Consider the following 21220-nt stretch of genomic DNA (forward strand, 5'->3'; position numbering starts at 1 on the left):
CCTGCAGGCACAGCACAGCCACAGGAGAAGGCTGTTATCCCACTGATGGTTTAATCTCATCTTCCAGCTCCTCCTGCATTTCCCAGCTCCCAAGGCATGTTTTCCCTGAGACAGCTTGTGCCTCTTCCTGGGTATTTCCAAGCAGAAGAACATCCTCACATGCACGATCTTCCTGCATCCTTAGAAGCAGCAGCAACAGGAATTCCTGTGGGAATATCCCTCCCACACTGTTCAGGAACCTGCAGCTTCTGTGCCCATGGAAGCCAGCCCCTGGCACAGCCAGTGGGGACAACCCTGGGGTCAGGTGGGGGACAGAGAAGAGCAGGAGCAAAGTCTGCACCTCTCTTGCTATTTTAAAAGCAAAAACAGGCCTGACAAAACCACAGCTTCGTTTCCATAGAAATATGCCAGGGGAGCTGTGAAAGAGACTCTGGTAGCACTGCACAAGTGGTGAGGTAATTAATGATGGAACTGCAGAACAGCAAAAATATAAACCCCAGAGGATTTAACTCAGACTTGCTCATGGCTCAGAGCAGGGCCAAGTTTTCAGCCTTGTTTCAATGTGGGTTGGTGCCCCAGGTGATCTGCAGCAGCAGAAAGAAAAGATGGAGCCTGCAGTGAGATCTCAGCAACAGCACTTTGAGAGGTTTGAGTCAGGATCTTTAGCGAGACAGAATTAACAGAAATATTGTTATTTAAACCCACTTCAAAGCATGAAGAAAAGAAAAATATTATTAATTTCTGGGCATCTCAACACAGTACCAATGAAACCATAAGCTGCCTCCAGCCAAACCTTGGGTTTGAATCCATGTGGATCTGTGTTTTGGGATTGGATCAACAACCCACCATGTGCAAATCACTGCCTGGCCCACAGGGCTTGCAGGCACACAAGCAGTGATGCCCTTGGTTTGACATGATCCACTTTGGGGTCCTGCCAAAATGATAAACAGCCCAACAGCCCCCTGAACTGGACCACAGGTGGGTTTTGGCAAACCTTGCAGTGAGCTCAAGCTAATTTTGGAACCACCAGCACCGTGTTGGGGCAGGTGGGTGTGTGTGACCCATAGCAGGTGATAGAGCTGTGGCGGTGAGATGGATTTTAAAATACCGAATTCTCCTCCAATTCTTCCCTGCCACGGTCAGGTGTGCTAGGACGCCACAAGCCAGAGATCAGAGGCATTTTTTTCATAGCAACTTTTATTGTTTTGGAGTCATTTTCCATCCCGGTCCTCCCTGAAGGCGTCGCGGTGGCTGCTTCCCGTGGCAGCCTCATCGGTGCCATCTCGTGGAAACAGGGACAAAGTCCTGCAGAAACAGCTGCCGAGCGCAGGAAATCCAGACCCGCATCCCTGATCCTGGCAGGGACGTCCAAAGCAAAAGGAATAGCCTCGGGAGATGCAAAGTGCTTATTGCCGTTTCTTTGGGGACCAGAGTTTGCAAATGTGATTGTATTTCCCGACATTTGAAGCTGGTGGAGGGAAAATTAATTGAGGTTGTAGGAAAGCCAAAAAACCATCAGGGCTGGCTCTGCTGTACAGCTGGGGATCAGCTCCTCAAGGGGAGAGAACCCAAAGGGCCTGGAAGAGGAGGGAAGGAGGGGAAGGTGTGTGGGGGCTGGATGTGACCAGCACCCAGTTTCCAAAAGGGACATCTCCACGGTGCTGCACACCCTGTGCACAGCATGGCACTGCTGGTGGGGGCTCCTGATGGAGAAGGGCAATCCCATGGATGGGACCATCCCTTAGGTGTGAATGGACACCTCTGCCAAACCCCAGCCTGGTGCTGACTGCTCTGGTGGCATCCACTGGAATGAGGAATGAGTACTTCTCCTTTCCCACCTCTACCCTCCTGTCTGGCTGGGTGCTGTTAATAATTTAAAGTAAATTTTCTTAATCCACTGGAGCTGATTGGCCGACTCAGCAGGCGTTTGGGGCTGCTCTAAAAAATTTATAAGGCTTTTTCAAGATTGCAAGTGGAATCCAGGCTGCAGATGCTGAGCTGGGGGAATTTGAACTGCCTGCTGCCCTTCTGCACTTGGAGGGGAGTTAAAGCATCAGGCACAGCCCCTTGTCAGCCTGGGCAGGTCCCTGCAGAGACCCAGCACAGGGCACACATCACTGGCACACAGAAAACCTCTCCAGTCAGGGCAGCTCCCCTCCCATGGCTCCATCATCTGTCACCAGACTTTGCTGAACCTTAACCCCACACAGGCACTGAGGTCCTGCCTGTGCCACGCTGACTCAAAAGTCTTGGTGACATTTACACAGCATTTGAAAACACACCCCACTGGGGGAAAAAAGCAAACAAAGATCTCCTGACCTCCCATTCTGTTTTTGCTGCCTTGAAAGCCAATGCCAGTGACTGCCAAGGAGGCCAAGGTGCTGTTCAGCCCAAAATTCCCAGAGGACATCACCCAAGGGAGTCCTGCCATTGCTGCTGGTGATGGAGATGCTGAATCATCCGTGGTAGCAGTGGGAGTGATGCACATGCAGCACAAAGTGACTGTGTGACCTCAGAAAGTGACTTCATCCCTGAGCAATGTCTTCCCTTGTGTCCCAGCAGATGCTGCTCTTCTCCTTGGGCTGTGGCACAGCACATTTCCCCTTGCAGGGCTGCACTGCCCCGGGCAGCTCTCCATCCAGCTCTGGTGTAAATCACCTCTGCTCTGCTCCCCAGCCCAAGTCTCTGGGCTTGGCCTCTTTCCTGAGCAGATCTGCACAATGCTGGGCACCCAGGTCAGAGCAGGTGGGGCTGAGGCCACCCCCACAGCCTGGGCAGTGCCTGGGGATGAGGAGTTCTCCATGGGTTTCATGTCCTTGGAGCTGGGCACAAAGACCTTGGACTAAACCTTCTTGGGAAGCAGATGGGCCAGACCAGAAGCTGGGGGAAAAGGCTGATCAGGGCAGAGAGCATCCATGGCTGGGTGGGTCTCATTGCTCCATCTGCTTCCATCACACCCCCTTCACAAAATCCATCAGCCACCCTTGGCCCCAGAGGTACAAATTCAGAGTGGAGGGAGGGAAGCCAGGCTCTCCCCTAACATTCTGTAACATGCCAACATGCCTCTCCCCAACATTCTGTAACAACCTGGGAGGTTTTGACTGATTTCCTTTAACAACCTCCCTCTGCATTTCCCCAGTTAGAGATGAACCTTTTCAGGTGCACTGCAGCCAGGGGAGCACAAAGCAGCAGCTCTGGCCAGGGCAATGCACCACTTGGCAGGTCCCATCCTCCTCTTGGCCTGTGCTTTACCCTGTGCAGGAATATTGCTGAGCTGAAGAGAAACTGGAGCTGTAGCCCAGCCCAGGGTGCAGCTCTGGGCCAGACTCTCCCTTCTGCCTTGGGCAGCATTTAGCCACCACTCTGATGCTTTATGGAGAGCTACTGCAGCATCTTCCAATAACTCAGTTCAGCTCTGCTCACAAATACTCCTTTGCTGCCTGCAAATTTAGGATGGCCTGGTTTTGCTAAGTCTAAGTGATTTGTAATCACCCCTAGTCTGGCACTGTTCTCATGCCTTGTATCTGCTGAATGCTCTCTGCAGTCCTGGCCAGCCACAGCACTCAGAGCGATGAGTCTGGCAGCAGCCAGGCTTTGGGATGGGGACACAAGCAGGGCAAAGAGGACAATCCCCAAATATCAGCTTTGTGGGGGTGTGATGGGTGGGACAGCAGTCACCTGGCACAGGCTGTGGGTGTCTGAGCTGGGTTTTGGTGAGGGGCAGGAGGGCAGGGGACACAGGAGAGTGTGTGCCAGCCCTGCCATCCCTCACATCAGTGCACAGAGGTGAGGATCCTCTTCAAGGACACAGCCTGGAATTGTCCCCAGCCCTGCCCTGAAGGACTGTGGTGACCAGGGAGGGCGGGAGGAGGTGACAGTGATCGATGGGTCCCCGAGGACAGGAACAGCATGAGCAAGGTGAAGTTGGGAGAACAAAAGAGGGGTTTGCATGAAAATCAGGCTGGAAGTGAGGAAATGCCACCCTGCAGGCACAGCACCCGCATTTTCACCTGGGGGAACGTGCCCAAAGCGCTTGATCCTGCGCTGTCCAACACCCGAGATGTTTAGCAGGTGCTTCCCAAAGTGAGCCCACAAAGATGGAATTTCATCACCAGTAGAACCAGGTGTGCCCATTTTCCCATGGTTTTATATTTCTAATAATGTCCTGTGGGTTCTCTGATGTCCATTATTGTGTCCATGCATCACCAGTTCCTGTACTGAGGAGATTTCTGTCCTCTCTCTCATCACATACTCTCACTCAAAGCAATCTGAAATGTCCCCCCTATCTTTAATAAAGAAGATAAAGATTGCCCAAAAGCTCTGCAGTTGTTACAGGAAGGAAGAGAGATGCAGATGCACGTACACCAGCTTTCCTTAAGACCTCAGGTTAAAGATAAATAAATCATAAACTCTTGCCCTTTCACGTTCTTTTGATTTCCCAGGTGTCCAGGCTGAAAGACTGACGAAAGCCTGCAGCAAAAGCCCATGGTGCAGAGAAACTATGAATTTAGTTACTTTGAAAGTTTTTCTTTGCAGATGACACATGTTATGCTGTGACAGAGGCAGGAGCATGGAGACAGCCACGTCTGCCTGGCAGCTTCCCAACAGAATACTTCCATTTTTTTTAAACCCGAAACATGGATCAAAAGCAGCCTTCCCAACTAAAATCAAAATCTAATATTCTTTCTTCAATATTTTTGAAATGGAAAAAAAAAAATACATGGAAAAAATGTAAAGCAGATTTTTTTTACATTTGGAAAGGTTTTTTTAAAATCTCTCTCAATAATGAAGAGGTAAAATAATTAGCCTTCAAGTTTTTCAGTATTTTAGTAATTGGGTTTGGTTTTCTTACTTTCCAAATCTGTAGATTTTGACATTTCAGAAAGAAAGAAAAGGAATTGGAAAAAAGCTTTTGCATCAAAAAAAAGAAAATAATTTTTTTCTCCATGCAGGTTTAGGGCTTTAGCATCTCCTCATGCTGCTCCCCTCCTAACCCAGGACACCTGGGAGCATCTGGAACCTATTTATTTGAGCTGCTTTCCCCTCCATGTCAGGCTAGAGCACAGATCAATCTGATGTGCCCCTCCTTGCAGAGATGATGTGTCAGAATCAGCTATTTCAGTATGGGCTTGTTTCTTTTGGATGACAACCTCCAGTCCCTAAATATTCATGCAGGTTTTGATTCAGCTTTGAAGTCAGTGGGAGGCAGGTGCTTGAATGGGAACAAAGCACCTAATGGGCTTTGTGGGACTGGGCCTCAGCCAGGATGCAGTTATAGTTCTGGGAGGTGCTTTACTGGGACCAGAGCCAGTCCTGAGCTGGATTCCAAGCTCCTGAACCCAGGCAAGGCTGGAAGAGCTCCCAAGCGAGACCAAGTTTAGTTTTGTTGCTGTAAGCTGTGTATTGTGGGGGGCTCAGCGCTGGTTTGGAGACACTGGGAGGGGGCTCTGAGTGGGAAGGCTCCTCCATCTCTGAGTGGTTGTCCCCAAGGAGCTTGTGGTGGTCATCAGGATGTGAGAGGAGGTCCTGGAGCAGCCTTGTCCTGGGGGATGAGGTCAAAGAGCACTGAGGTGACAGCAATTTGACCATTGGCTTTGGTCCTTGTGGGTGCAGGAGGAGGAGGAGGAAACCCAAGGAGGTCAGGAGGAACAATGTGAGCACTGGGAGACGTGAGGGATGACTAAGAGAGCTAAATTTACAGAGTCTGGGAAAAGGAAGGCTCAGGGGCAACTGTGGTCACGGGCTAAAAATACCTTCAAGGTAACAGCATAAATGAAGAAAAGAAATTACACGTGGTCCCAAAGGAGGTGAGGGCAGGAGAAGGAGCTGGAGGGCAATGATGGAAGGGTGGGGAGTGGAGATGGGGAAGGAGACCTGGCCAGTGGGGAATTTGCCAGGAGAAGGATCTGTGTGCCCTGAGTGGGACAGAAGCACAGCAGTCTAAAGGTGACAGGGAAATGGGCTGGTGTGACTTAATTTCAGCTTTGTGGGTGCTCTGAGAGTATTGCAATTTAATTCAAGAGAATTCGCCTTAAGTTTGCTTTTTTTCCACTTGTTTCTCCTTCCACATGCCCAGTCAAGCAGCTGTTCTTTCCAGAAACCAGTTTTCCTTAAAGTCAGGCCTCCACAGCACAAATTAATATTTAGACCTCAGCAATTTTAATCACCCTTAGAAAGGAGGAACATAAATTTCTAGTCAAGAATGGAGCATGTGTATCTCCCAAGTCGATTCAGCATAACTTGGAGAGATTTCTGTTCATACAGTCAGACACTTCCAGCTGCAGCTCAAGCTGATCTCATACAGCAGGATTTGTCCTGACTTTTTTCTGGAGCAGCCTCCAATGAGGTCGGTGCTGTCTAAGAACAGGGCAGGAAGATGGATGGTGGCACAGAAATTTTGCATCCAATAAATATGTAATATAAAATAAGCAGCTCTGTCAGCAGCAGGATGAAGGGAGCCTGGCTTCTTCTTGTCAGCATGTTGCTTGCAAATTCTGATTGATCTAAAGATTTTTAGTGGTTGGGAGGCGTGGCCTCCTCATGGGCACCTTTTCCTGTGCCTGCTAAAGAGGAGAATACACTTTAAAATCCCCTTTGAAGGGGGAAGAAGGAACCATTGGGGAGCCTCTGTCTATCAGGGCTTCTAGTTTTGATGAAAATGGACAGAAACTTAATTAGCATTGAAACAGATGACTGTCAGATTTGATCAGGACTGGAAAACCATCTGGTACATCTTCATTTCAGGTGATTAAAAAAAAAGTTTAAAAAAATCAGTGCTGATGCTGTGGTTGTGAGTGAGTGCCAAAAGCAGCCTTTGCTCTCTGCCAGTTTGGACCCTCTTGCTCTCGAGGTGGTCCTTCTGCACCAGTGTCCTCACCACCCTGCACATCCTCTGCAGCTGTACCACATCTCTTCATCCCAAATGTGGAAGCTTTGGCTGAGCATTGCCTTCTATTCCAGTCAGAAATGTCATACTCACCTTCCTCCTTTGGAAATACATAGATTTCTCCATTTGTGCACAGGAATTATCTTTCCTACAGCTTTTTTCCCCTGAAGGCTCCACCTTATTCTGGGGAAGCATCTCCTTCCAGGTCGAGTTCCTTGTATGAACCAACCTCTCTTGGGTCAGGGCTGCTGGTATCAAAGCCAAAACTGACTTGGCATGTGTTGGGAAGAGTCAGGCAGGGAAGAGACATGAGTAATCAATAGACAGGGGCTCTTGAGGGCTGTTTCCTGCTCAGAGAAGAGGATGGGGGTGGTGGGAGGTGAGGGGGAGCTGAAGCAGAGCGAGATGGGTGGACACTGGGTGCAGAGAGACTGAGCTGTTCATGTCTTTTCCCTTGGCAGGTTAATGTTGCTGGGATGTTGCAGCATCCTGTACAAGGGGAGGTAAAGCCATCTGCTTTAGGGTTTGAAAATAGCTCTGGGAGAGAGAGCTGTGAGTGACAAAACCCAGGCTATGGGTAGCACAGTTCACACAAACCACCAGCTGGGTGGGGATAGAGAAAGGGCTCTTGTTCAGTGTTTCAAGCAGAAATTTATCCCTGGAGTCATTCTACATATTTCACACCAGTCATTTCTTACTACATCTCCAAAATCGCCAGGGGACAGAGCATGGACTTTCTGTATCTTAACATGGACTGATGGATTTCATCCTACCTTCAGGGTCTCAGCTGTCTGCCATGGTGTTTGTGTTTTAAAGCTATCACCAGTGTTGAAAGCAAAGGACTGACTCAGTAATTCTGTTTGTTTGTGGAGACATAATGTCCTTGGATCAGATAAAAGCACCTTCCCACTGCTGCTTTTATATACCTCATTAATTCCCAGTGTTAATGGCTGTGTCTTGTCTTGTGCCACCCAGCAAAAGTGGCACACAAGTGACTTCATCTCCAAAATTACCTGCTGCAGGCTTCATGCAGGACATCACAGCTCAGTGTTTGTAAGCAGTTGCTGCTCCTTTCAGGGCTGCAGCTGGCCAGGCACTGGACACTGGATCAAGGGACAGCTCCTGTGAGTGACACGTGGGGGTGGAAAGGGTGAAGCCATGTGCTTCTGAACACTCGACTGCATCTGGTGGTGCCAACCCATGGAATATTATAAAAAATGAGTTAGAGATGCCCCAAGAGTCCAAGGTCAAAAGAAAAAAGGGGTGAGGCTAGAAGAGGCCTTCACCCACAATTTCAGGCATTTTCCACTGCTCTCTTTTCACAAAAAAGAGACAATCTTTGATGCACTTGCTCTCAAGGTCGGTCTTGTTTTCCTTTGAGGTTTTGCCTCCCTCCTGAGTGAAACAACAATCCCTGACAGTCCCTACAACCACACCATGCCTTTCCTGAGCCCACCCATGACTTGGAAAGGGTGAGATCCCACCCCTTGCCTTTCCCACTCCCCATTTCTGGTGGTCTCAGAAATGCAGGATACCCAGAGCTGTGCTGCAGTGTGACACTGAGAATGACCAACTAATTAGGCAAAGAGGAGTGTGTTGAATTTAGATTCTTCTTTGGGGCTCACAGACTATTTGTAATCTTCAATTTGTTAATTGAAAATTGCTTCCTTTGTTTGTTGTTGGCCTTTTTGTGGAGGGGGATATTTCCTGCTTTGGGACTGCGTCACTGGATCTATAATAATGCACTTTGTACATTAGTGCCAGGCACATTTGTAATTGGCCACCCTATTAAAGAAGACTAATGATCTTACAAGTGTTCACAAATAATGAATAGAATGGCCCCTCATTGAATTGAGCAATTTATTCAGACATACTTGCAGATCTGTTTTTGCAGTATTTAACCCAGCTTTAGTTTTCTGCCTGCCTTGCAGAGATGGATTCTCTTTCAGCCATGTGTTGGAGAGAATATGGGTCACAGGAAATGTTCTGTTCATAAAAAATGTAGGGCTGCTCCACGCTCACTCTTCTCTCGACGTGCATGACAGGGTTTGGGGAGTGAGAGGCATCAGCTTTAATCTCAGTGCTCCTCTTATCCATTAGTTCTCACTGGGATCCTCCTGAGAAATTAGGAGAGGACCAAAAAGCCAGGACTTGAGAAGAGCACTCTGAAAGGTTATGTTGATTTCCTCGTTTAAATATGAATTTCAGGAAAAGCTGGCAACAATACAGAGTGGTAAGATTGGTTTTCCAACAAAACCCAGCCCTGGGTGGCTCCTGCAGCCATAAAACTCGGGGCCACCATTTTGCTGCTTCTCTACTGACATTGTGCTGAGGTATTTATGATGAAAGGTGCAGCTTCCCTGAGCTTGCTATTTAATTTGCAAACAAAAAGTTTTGTCCCAAAGCCTTGTTTTCCTTACAAAGAACATGAAGAGGTGTGCAGTTCACAGATCACCTGTGATTTTTTTGGGTTGTAAGGGATAGAAATGCCGCTGGGAAGGAGATGATGACCTTGGGCTTGATTTTATTTGATTGCAGGTCTTCCCATTGCACTTCAAAGAGCCCTTTCCATGGAGGATAATTATGTGGGGCAAGCACCTTTGTCCTGTCTTCTTTGCCAGGCAGGTAGTCTGCCTGTCTCCTCTTGAGTCCAGCGAAGGTGTGTCAGCAGGAAATATTCCTTGGGGCAGAATCCAGCCATGGTATAAGGGGGAAAATGCTGCTACTAGACTATAAATAGTGGGGTATTAGAGAGCTGGTTTGGGTCAGCACATCTGGAGATGGACTTTCTGTGCTGGGAGCTTGGCTTCTAAGCGACTTGGTGACCATGTCATGGTGCAGTTTCAGCACGAATGCTGAATTTGGGCTACCAAGACGATAGGTTGGGAAGAGGTCGGGAAGCGTGGAGAAGGGAATGACTTTGCACAGTGGGATTTGTGGAAAGGTTGAGCAGGTCTGCTGCTGAGTGGGTTCACGGAGAGGGGGCACAGATTGGGTACCCCTGTGACACTGTGGCAATGTCTGCACCCGCTGCCAGTGGGAGAACAGGGCTGGAATCCCATCCCAGGGCACTGTCCAGCCCTTCCCGGGGGGCAGGAGGAGCCCCCAACCTCACAACCTCACATGGGGGTTTGAGGGGGGTGCCAGAGCCTGGTTTGGGGAGCAAACACCGCGCTGTGGGCAGCAGGAACATATTGTCCCTTGATCTGAGGGTGGGATATCCCTCCCTGCATTAGGGGGGGACCTACATTTGGGGGAACAACGCCCGACACTGCTTTTCTTGGTGGGCGCCGTCGGATCCGCTTTTTTTAAATTTCGGGGGGGGGGCGGAATGGCAAGCCCGGATTTTTAGGAGTGGGTGGGAGCGGGGGGAATGCGGGATGCTGCTGCCGGCGGGGGATGCCAAGGGTTAAGGGGGCGGGCGGCGGCGGGGCGGCGCTGGCGGAGCCGATTGCAGCGGCTCCTGCGGCTTCGGCTGCGCCGGGCGCGGAGCAGCGGCGGGGAGCGCGGGCGGAGCCCCCGCCGGAGCCCCCCGCCGCCCCCCGCCGCCACCATGGTGCAGAAATCCCGCAACGGAGGCGTCTACCCGGGGCCCGCCGCCGAGAAGAAGCTCAAGGTGGGCTTCGTGGGGCTGGACCCGGGCGCCCCGGACTCCAGCCGGGACGGAGCGCTGCTCATCGCCGGCTCCGAGAGCTCCAAGCGGGGCAGCATCCTCAGCAAGCCGCGCTCCGGGGTCTCGGGCAGCGGGAAGCCCCCCAAAAGGAATGCTTTTTACCGCAAGCTGCAGAATTTCCTCTACAATGTGCTGGAGAGACCGCGGGGATGGGCTTTCATTTACCACGCATACGTGTGAGTAAAAGGGTGGGGGGCAAAGCTGGCGGCAGAGACCCCCCCGGGGTCGGGGTGCCCTCCTGCATCCCCTGAGCCCCCAAATGCGCCGGAGAGGGGGGGATGCTCCAGCTGCAGAGCGGGTGCGGGGAAGGGATGCTGGGTGCCAGGGCTGGCTGGGGAGCCCCGGGGGATGCTGCGGGGGGCGGAGGCTGAGCCTCTCCCCCCATCCTCCCCGATATCAGTCGGGCCGCCCGGCCGGGCCGGGCCGCCGCTGCATCCCGCATCCCGCATCCCGCATCCCTCGCCCCAGCCCAGGCGGTGCCCGGGATCGGGGCGGTGATGGCCATCCGGGGAAGGGGGCGGGGGGGAAGGAGCTGCCCCTGCAGAGCTGGGGGGTGGCTCCCAGGAGAGGTGCGCTGCACCGAGCCCCTGTCTCCCCCTGCCCGCTCCTGCCTGCGGGGGAAGGGGCTGCTCATGCGGTCGGTGCAGCGGGAGTGATGGGTAGCGTCTGTTCCTCCGTCTTGCTTGAAATCACCATAGCAATGCTGTGAGCAGAGGAACAAAAAGCTCTGCTCAGGCACCGTCTCTCCTCCCCCCCACCCCCCCAGCATCCTTCCCTCCCCGGCCCCATCTTTGCCTGCTGGGTGGCTGCGGTCGGTTTGGGGCCGGGGTTGGTTCTGGGGCTCTGCTCAGGGTTCTGGAGGTATTTCTTGCCCGCGGTGGGAAGCGTCTGAATGGGAGATGTGTCTAGAAAGAAATGCTAATCAGTGTCTGGGGCTCCCTGCCTGTACAGCCGAGCGGTAAACAAAGGAGCATCCCTGGGTGTTCATCCCCCCCCGGGTACCCGGGTTTTGGGCAGGAATGGCCCAGCTGACCCGCGTTTGGCAGGAGGATTCCCTGATCCCTGAAGCATTGCTGCATAGGAGTGCAGATGACTTCCCGTTGTTCCCAGGCTTGCAAAGGGAGGGTCAAGATAAATCTCGGTGTTACTGCAACTCCCTTCCCTCTGGGACTTTCCACAGTCCCACCGGGCTCTTCTGCAGGCCTGGGCTCAGGCTGAGCTGCTCCTACCCTTGGTGCTGATGCTTTTTTTGTTTTGTTTTGATGTTTTTCCTCATAGCCAGGGCCTCTGTCAGCTACGGCAAAAGGATTTTTGGGGCCTTTTCTGTTTGCTCCCCCCATCTCCATCCTTTTGCTGTTGTGCTGCTGTAAGATAAGGAGTTGGGATGTGCTTTCTGCTCCTCAGCCATTTTGTACATTGAGGCCTTCCTTGGAGGTGTTGGTGGGACCAGTGGGAGAAGGGAGATCCTTGCTGGGTGCAAGGGGGAGGTTTGCTGAGCACTGCAGCAAGTTGGGGCCCTTGGGGAAGCTCATCTCCCCTGGGAAATGGGAGAGGAGAAGAGAGAGCATCTGTGGAGCTCAGCTGCAGCTGTGATGAGGAGTGTGAAGTCCAGCACTGGGCATCCTGAGCACCTTTCATGCTCCCATCCATGCTCTGGAGTTGTGGGTGGTTTGTGTCTCAAAATCTTCCAGAAAGGTGTGGAGGGGCCAAGTGTTCATGCTGGGAGCTGGGTTATTGTGTGTGCACTGAGGGTGGGGATGCTGTGTGCAGTGTGCTGTTAAATACAGCTGAGACCCCAGCTGGGGACACTGGGGTGACAGTGACAGACATGGAAGGGGCTGAATGCTGAATGACAAACAGCAGGGGTAGCTCTGACTGTGAGGGCTTTACAAACATCTTTGGCTTCTTCAGCTGCTCTGTCTTAACTTCTGACCTGTTTGGCTCTCTGCATTTGCTTGGGCAGCCAGGAGTGCTCCCAGGGCCACCCCAAACTGCCCTGTTCCCAGTGCCAGGCTGCTCCCAGTGCCCCTTGGCTCTCACCATGGAGCTGCATCCCCCCAGCCCGAGCAGCTCCGTTTGTTCTGGGCTCGTGACTCCACTTGTATCTGCTGTGGCACCACAGGGAGCCTGTGAAACCAGCCTCTGCCCCCTCCCCTCACGCACCTGCTGGGAAATGGAGGCTGAATTCTGGGCTGAAGTGGTAATTGCACCAATGTCTGTCAAGAGTTGGTGATATCATCCCTTTTTTAAAGTGTATTGGGAAGTTCTATGGACTCCGGTTTTCTGTGCTGTACCCATGACAGGTTTAGCCTTGGCAGGTTGCAGTTGCAGCTTTGGAAGAGCTGAAGGATATGGGAACCTTCACACAAAGCTGCCAGGATAAGCTCATGCCTCAGTTATCCCCCCTTGCAGCCCGGGTGAGCCTGGCATGGCCTGTGCCAGGTCTGGGGGTGTTGGAAGGGGATTTGTAACTGAGAGTCAGTAATGCAGACAGACAGGACAGATAAAAAGCCTAATCAAAGGTGTGGGAGGATGACGAGCCTGTCTCAAGGTCACAAAGTTTGTATGGAAGGGCTGGAGCCATTCCCATGTCCCAAAGGCCAGTGCAGTGCCCTGTGTGTGCTATTGGGGTCCCTCTGACTCCTCATGCTCCAAAACCTCATTTTGTGCCAAAGCCTGGAGCACAAAAGCACCTTTAGCCCTCATCCTGCCGGAATGGGAGTCCTGAAGAAGGCTGTGGATGAGGGTGCCCTGTCCTGCCACTGTCCTGGCTTCAGTCAGCCCTCTCTACTGCCAGCACCCCAATTTCCCTGCTCTGCTGCTCACAGGGACTTTCTTGCGTGCAGATTGATTTCCAGTGTGAGTTTGTGATGCTGCAAGGCTGGGTTTTATCTCACAGAGATGCTTGCAGACCCAGCTGCCTTTGCAGGCACGGGGCTGCTCCAGGGCTGCTCAGGCAGCTCCCTGCACCCAAAGCCAAGACAAAAACTATTGGGGCTCTCCCAGCATAGAGATGTTTTAATAAATGTGAGAGGTGCCTCTGGGTGAGTACCTCTGCTAAATTCCTGCCTGCAGAGGCCCAGGCTGGGTCTGATGCTCTGCCTTGAGAAGCCTGTGCAGGTTGCATTTATTTCCAGTGCTGCATCCTAGATCCAATCCATCTGATTGCATTCCCCACCTCTTCCTGCTGTCGATCATTCCCTTTCTCACCATTTCATGCATAAGAAATCAGGGAAATTCAAACCAGGGAATCTCTCACTCCCCCAGCCCTGGTCTCATCTCAGATGTTGCCTCTCTAAAAGCAGAGCTGTTACCTCTGTGAGCAAAAGCAGGGTTTTATATTTCTGTGTTATGATTCATTTTTGTACTTAATAGCTCTTCCTACACTGACACAACTGGGTGACCTGCTCTTGGGAGCTGTGTGTATGATATATATGATATATATAATATGATATATATAATATATAATATATAATATATAATATATAATATATAATATATAATATATAATATATATTTTGCATAACCCCATGGACAGCTGAGCCTTGGGGGTCCCATTTTTGAGTGTAGCTAGAGGTGCTCTCCCAGAAGTCTGAGCCTGCTTTATTTCTCACCTTCTCCCAATATTTCTCTCAATATCTTTCTTTTCTATTTTCCCCCACCTTTTTTTATAATTTTTTTTTTTTTTTTGTGACTGATCCTTTACATTGCAGCACATGGCTTCATTCTCTTCAAGGCTGAACTGAAACTTGAAAAGTTAAGCTGTATCTAAATAGCAGGTCAGGCTTTTTGATGGGTGCAGCAGCACTTAGACCTCAATTTAGTTCTCTGTGCAGGTGGGCATTTGGCTCCTAAAAGTTTTCCATTTTATTACCCTGAATGATTTTTTTTTCCCTTCTAGCCCTTTTGGCTTGGTTTCTGTCACCTGTCCTGTGCACAGGAAGGGCTGGAATACTTGAAAGTGATTTTTTTGTCCCTACCTGCCATCTTATTTCAGGAGGGATTGCTGTTCTGTGCCAGCCTAAGCAGGGTGCTCACACTGGGCACCCCCATGGTCTGAGGTGTCTGGAGACACATTTGCTGATCCCTGGGTGAGCTGCTCAGCTTTGGTCCCTGAGCTGAAGAAGGGGCTGCAAGGAACAGCGGCAAGAAAACAGCCTGGATTCAGGCACTTTTAAAGCTGTGTGCTCAGGAACCAACATAATTCTTGCATTTCCTACTTAGAATTTACAACCCTGATGCATCTCTTTAAGTGTGTTAAAAATAGTTTGGGTGCATTTTTCATCTTCATACTGTGCACCATACATTTAGTTAATTAAGCAAGTGCATGGACTTAAATTATAATAAGGAGGAACATTTCCTCCCTGTCTAATTCCATTCAAATTTCCTTGTGCCATCTCTATCCCATTTGTTCTTCCCTTTTCACCCAGGCAAGCCACCTCTCTCTCCTGTGCCCTGCCTGCTCTGCCTGCATCCTGGCATGGCCATGGCTGGCTCAGGGGGAGCACAGAGAGTGGATGAGGGGCTTCCCTGGAGTTCCAGGGTTTCTCTTTGCAGATGTGGCCTCTTTTGTGACTCCTTTCACTCCTCAGAACCGATGGTTATTTCACACAGATCCATTTCCAGATAATCTCTTACCCCAAAATTCGGGGTGAGTGTGGTCTGACAGTCTCAACTGTCCGTCCCCAAACCCTGGGGAGTTCATGGCAAGCCCTCAACTCAGACAGGGTTGTTGTGGGCAGGTAAGATGCCACCCAACCCAGCCCATCCACCAGTGATGTGCAGGGGCCTCTCCTGGGTTCCCCTGCCCACCTCCAGGCTGAGGGGGATGAAGGGGCCAGCACAGACCTCCCAGAGGTGCTGGGCTTAATAAACCTGCTGGGCTCTGACCTCCAGGGCTTCTGCCCTGAGCTGGGGGGTCCTGTCCACCCCAGGGACCAGGGCACCTTCCTGCTGGGATGCCTCACGAGCTCCTCTCCAGCTGCTTAGTCAGAGCTTGGTGGGAGCAGCCTGATTTCAGTTGCTTTAATGTGTCACGTTCCAGCCATCATATTCACCCCACACTGACATTAAGGAAATGAAAAACAAGCTGATCCCCTGGGTGACCTCCTTTTTCTGTGCTGCAACACACCTCAGATGAGTCTTGCTGTGGTTCGATGTATTAAAGAAGGAATAACCCAAAATGCAAGCTCCAAATTCTGTACTAAAGGGAAGATGGGTGTATCTCAAAGAGATATAGTTACAAAAATCAGGTTTCTTGATTTTTTGTTTGCATTGTAGCACAAGGAAAGGGTGACAGGGTGAGCCACTGTGCCCAGGGTGAGCAGAGCACAGGGTTTGCCCGGCATCAGTGGTGCTCACATGGATAAAAAGCAGGTAAATTTAGTGTTCAGCTTCTGGGAGTTAAGTAGCAAACACTTAGCCCTGCATAACCTTTTTTAAGGTAGCCCAAATGCTCACTGGTTTCTTAGTTCCTGAGGAACAGATTGTTCTTTAAATTGTGGTGACAGGGAGCTGTGCCAGTCCCTTTTCCTGCCATGTAACCTCCTGTGGAACAGATATGGTAGAGCTGAGAAAGGTGGGGAGTGGTTCCTACAGAGGATTAGTGGCTGTCCCTGTTGCTGTGATGTCCCTGCACATCAAAGAGAGGAGTCTCCAGCACTGAGACACACACTTCTTTAGAATAATGCAATGATTTTTCACCCCTGATGGTCCAAAAGGAACCACATTGCAAAACCAGATTGTTGTGGTGGTCTGGACTGAGTTTCATGAATGTATTTAGAATGCATTTAGAGTGTATTTAGATGTAGCTGACTACTGAACACATGATGGCAAAACCAGGTGGTGCAGAAGGACAGGGGGTGCAGGATCCTCCACCACCACCCATTTAAATGCTCCTAATCAGGCTGCAAGACAAAAAGCTTTGGGCTGTTCTGACAGCCACCTGTGACGAAAGATGACTCCACCAGGACTGCAGGAGTAGACATTCCGATGTCAAATTTGTTTTGCCCTGAGAGCAGGCTGTGTGAGGAGCAGGCTGAGTGAGGAGCAGGCTGTGTGAGGAGCAGGCTGAGTGTGTGAGGAGCAGGCTGAGTGTGTGAGGAGCAGGCTGTGTGAGGAGCAGGCTGAGTGAGGAGCAGGCTGAGTGAGGAGCAGGCTGAGTGTGTGAGGAGCAGGCTGAGTGAGGAGCAGGCTGAGTGAGGAGCAGGCTGTGTGTGTGAGGAGCAGGCTGAGTGTGTGAGGAGCAGGCTGAGTGTGTGAGGAGCAGGCTGTGTGAGGAGCAGCCTGTGTGAGGAGCAGGCCGAGTGAGGAGCATGCCGTGTGAGGAGCAGGCTGAGTGAGGAGCAGGCTGAGTGAGGAGCAGGCTGAGTGAGGAGCAGGCCGAGTGAGGAGCAGGCTGAGTGAGGAGCAGGCCGAGTGAGGAGCACGCCGTGTGAGGAGCAGGCTGAGTGAGGAGCAGGCTGAGTGTATGAGGAGCAGGCTGTGTGAGGAGCAGGCTGAGTGTATGAGGAGCAGGCTCTGTGAGGAGCAGGCTCTGTGAGGAGCAGGCCGAGTGAGGAGCAGGCCGAGTGAGGAGCAGGCCGAGTGAGGAGCAGGCCGAGTGAGGAGCAGGCTGAGTGTGTGAGGAGCAGGCTGAGTGAGGAGCAGGCTGAGTGAGGAGCAGGCTGTGTGAGGAGCAGGCTGTGTGAGGAGCAGGCTGAATGAGCTTGCTCAGCTCCCTGAAGCCCTGGCGACCTCGGCTCCCCACGTGGCTCCCGTGGCCTTTTCCTGGGAAAGCTGCAAACTCAGCCTCCGGTGGCACTGACAGCAGAGGTGTCCTGGGGGCGTCCTGTGCGTTTGTTGTGAGGCACTGGAATAATTACTTGTGCTGTTGGGTGGGGAGTACCACACAAAACACTGGCTGGGATGGCAGGAGCTGCTTCCTTACAGCCTCGGGCCTTCTTGGCTCTACAGCTGCCAATCAATGAGGGAAAGCAGAGAGCTCCTGCAGAACTCTCTGGTCTCTCTTTGGCATCACTCCAGCCTTTTAATGTGCTTTTTAGATGTGTGGAAAAGTTTTGGTGTTGGTAAGCATCCATGAGGTGATTTTTTTGGAGTGGATTGGATGTCAAAGAGCTGCCTTTTCCAAGAGAGGAAGCAAGAAGACCTCTGGAATCTTCTTGCCTCTCACTCTTGCTGCTGTAGGGAGGTGATTTAGGCCTGCATCAGAGTCACTGGGGTGGCTGGGTGCAAGCCCTTGTGACTGAGTAGTCACTTGATTTGTCTTGGGATCTGTAATGTCCAGATGTTTAAGGTGCTGTGAGCTTTCATTGTGAATTTGGTGATGCTCAGATACGTGCTGGATTCTTCGTGGAAATCCCACAGCAGCCTCAGTGCAGGGTTAGGTGGGCAGGTTTGCCTTCTGGAGGTGCCCATTTCCCTCTGTTGGTGGCAGAGGGAGCCTAACTCACCTTGCAAACCTCAGTGAGAGTTGGGTGGGACCAGTGCAGGCAAGGAGGAGAGATTTTGCATGATTTTAAACTGAAAAACAGGAGTGAGAGGAGGCATATCCCACCTCCTGCCACAGCCTGTGGGAACTGAGGTGTTCAAAGGCAAAACTGCCCTGTGGACACCCCAGCAGGTAAGGTGAAGGGGAGAGATGAGGCTGATCCACATTGAAATAGATGACCTGGATGTGAGATCCACCTTGGAGAAGTGGTTTTGAGAAAGGAATCTTTGTAGCAAGCCCTGATCAACTCTTGTGATCTGCAATGCAAGACTGGGAACAATCAGAGGCCACCCAGCCTTGTTGACGCTGGTTTTAGTTCCTAAGCAGCTGAGTTGTGTTTCAGAGTGAGGTGCCCAGTCTCTGCCTTCATTCAGAAATCCTCCTTTTCTTGCTGCCACTCCAGGAGGGTGGGACAGGGAAAAGAAGCAAGAGGACAGGCAAAGGCAGAGGGAATCTGAGTTAGGAAGCAACTGCTCTCTGTCTGAAGCTCCTGGCAGCTCCATCGTGGCTGGTGCTTGGTCTCTTCAGGACAGAATTTGCCTTGCGGAGGGTCTTTCCCCAGCATTCACAAATTCCTCATTTGTAAACAAACCCTGATCTGCCTGGCAGTTCTGCTCTCTCGTTTAGAGCTCTGCCAGCCCTGGGGAGGTGACAGTGTGGGAGCAAATTAGGGCTGGGGTGGCAGCAGAGCTGCTGTCACGCACTGCAAGGGATGAGCACAGCAGGGCAGGCACTCCTGACAGAGCTTCCACAGCGAGCCTGTCACTCTCCATGAAGTTATCATAAGGCCCAGGAAAATAATAAAAATCCTGGCTCAAGGGGGACTTGTGGACACCTCGTGTGTCTCCTGTGTGAGGGCAGTAGGTTGTGTCTGGGCACCTGCTTTTTTTGTGGTTTTTTTCTCGCAGATTTGGTGTGGTGGAAAAAAACTAATATGGGGTGCAAAGGAAAAAGAAAAAAAAAATCAGTCAAACAATAGTTAAAGTGAATAGAAAGGGGAAGATATTATTCTGTTACTATTACATCATACAGATATTATTCTGTTAATATTACCCTTCTACTAAGGGGAGTAGAAGTCTATAAGCTTCTGTTCTGCCCATCAAGTTAAAAAGAGCCAATCCCTGCTGGAAGAGTTGGTGTACTGAGCATCCAAGACACAGAAAAGGTGTAAAACAGTTGTTGGGGCACTGCTGGTAAATGTTATCTTTGCTCCACTTTTCTTTATAACAGCATTTCCTGTCACCTGATTTGCTTTTGGATTGGTGGTTTGGTTTCTGTCTGTGCTCCTTGGGCTTGCAAAGGAAGGTGGGGGTGGCTTTGGCCAGCCTGGGAACCTCAGCAGGGCTGGCATTGGGCTGGGAGGATGGAGGTGGCACCTTCTCAGTGACATGGATCACCCACAGAGGGACAGTTTGCTGTGATCTCACTGTTCATTACAGATGCAGCACGGGGAGGGCTGTGAATGGGTCTTATTGACTTTCTCCTGTTGGGGTGTTATATGTGGCAGTGAAATGACAGCTCTGGGAGACGTTCTCCTGCATGTTTATGGGCTTGTGCTCAACTCACAGTCTCAGAGTGGCCATTAATTGGGTTTATGCTTGCTGGGAGGTTCATTACCTGATCTGAAGAATGTAATAAGGGGTGTAAGAGCGCTCCATCTTTCACTCAAGAGGAGAGCAAAATAGGTAAATATAAAATATCTGTATGTTATAGCTGGACAAACAGGGAGTGAGGCTCTGTTTCCTCCTGCCACTTCAAGCCATATGGTGGTTAAGCCTGAGTGCTTCCAGGAGGGGCAGTGAAAAACAAAACCTCTCCCCAAGAACAAGGGCTACCCAGTGCTCTTGAGGCAGGTGTACTGCAGGAAGGGCTTGGGCTGGTGTGACCATTGCCTCAATGTTGGACATTGTTATTTTTCAGTGGTTATTCATCCTTCCTCTTCCTTTATGCCTGGCAAGGATGGAAATGCCAAGTCTTGCCCAGTTGACCTCTTGCTAGGCCTTCCTCCAAGCTTTCTGGGGTTTATTAGCAATGATTTGTGCTTTAAGGACTGGTGAGATTCCTGAGTCATCCCCTTAGGCAGGGAGCTATTTATTTCAGTGTGTGTGTTACACTCCCTGGGAGTGGGTGTCTCTCTTCCGCTTTTGGATCCTGCCCTGACACTATATAAAGACTCCAGGCTTGAATGAGCAACAAAGCCAACCCTCAAACTGGCTCCATCCTTTGGAAGATCCGTGCTGCTGTTCCCATCTCTCCTGGCTGCAGGAGCAGGGCTGTTTGGAGCATGGGTAGGAGCTTGCATGGGATGTTTGTCCATCTCGGGCTGTGGAGCTGCTGGGACAGCTCCTGCGGACCTGAGTGTGCTGCATGTCCTTGTCCAGGAGCAGCTCTTGCTCTTCGATGGCTCATGGCTGAGGGGGAGGTGGGATTTGTACCTTTTTTTTTTCCCCCAGAGGTTTCTCTGCTGATCCTGCTGGGTTTTTGATTAGTGGGGTTTTCATTATTTAGAAGAGATGAGGTGTTGAGGGGCTGAGAGTCTCTGTTGGAGTCAGAGCAGGGACTGGAGGTGCCATGGGCGAACGTGGGTGGGCTCCTCTGAGACACTCCAGCGCAGGAATGTTGCTGTGTCCTTTTCCCCAGGATGGGCCTCTCCAGACACTCCCCATGCCTGCAGAAAGCTGCCCTGCAGTGAATTTGGGGGGGAAGGAGCAGCACCTCTCTGGGACCTGCACAGCAGCCAGCCTGCTCATGGCAGTGCTCATCCAAAAGCTGACTTCACACCCAATTAAGCATCACCCTGAGCCAGAGGGACAAGTCCTCATGTCATTATGTCTTGAACTCAATTGCTGGCACTTCATGAGGGCTGTGTCTCCACAGCCTGAGGGAACAGAGCATTTAATCCGTATCAGCTCTAAAGAAACTCGGTTAATGTGATCTCTGGTTGGGTTCTTGTGGGTAGGGGATGCACATCTCTGGCATGGTCTTTTTCTTAGTTATGGCTATTCCTGTAAGGAAGGGAAACGTCTTAGACAGAAGGAGAATTTCCTGAGCTCTTTGTCTGTAATTTACCAGAATTTTGCATTGAATTTTTCTTATCCACCTTTTCTTCTTTTAACATCTCGATGTTTTTAATGCTATTCTTAATTAGCAGCTTCTTGCTTATCGGGCCAGC

The 21220-nt window shown here is 51.0% G+C and overlaps 1 protein-coding gene across 14 annotated transcripts in view; it reads left to right on the forward strand.

The window, feature by feature from the left end:
* Positions 1 to 10316: 10316 nt before the first annotated feature.
* Positions 10317 to 21220, forward strand: part of KCNQ2 (potassium voltage-gated channel subfamily Q member 2) — a 74959-nt gene continuing 64055 nt past the window's right edge. For 6 of the 14 annotated variants that reach the window (XM_071446759.1, XM_071446763.1, XM_071446770.1 and 3 more), the window contains exon 1: positions 10324 to 10735. In XM_071446759.1, coding sequence (XP_071302860.1) covers positions 10440 to 10735 — 296 coding nt within the window. In that variant the 5' untranslated portion in view covers positions 10324 to 10439. Of the gene's footprint in view, positions 10736 to 21220 lie in introns of all 14 variants that reach the window. The other 8 variants (XM_071446765.1, XM_071446769.1, XM_071446766.1 and 5 more) reach the window with 3 other exon arrangements.

The sequence above is a fragment of the Agelaius tricolor genome, unplaced genomic scaffold (assembly GCF_023055355.1).
Source record: "Agelaius tricolor isolate 1412-34295 unplaced genomic scaffold, bAgeTri1.0.p SCAF_23, whole genome shotgun sequence".
In the NCBI taxonomy this organism is placed as follows: Eukaryota; Metazoa; Chordata; class Aves; order Passeriformes; family Icteridae; genus Agelaius; species Agelaius tricolor.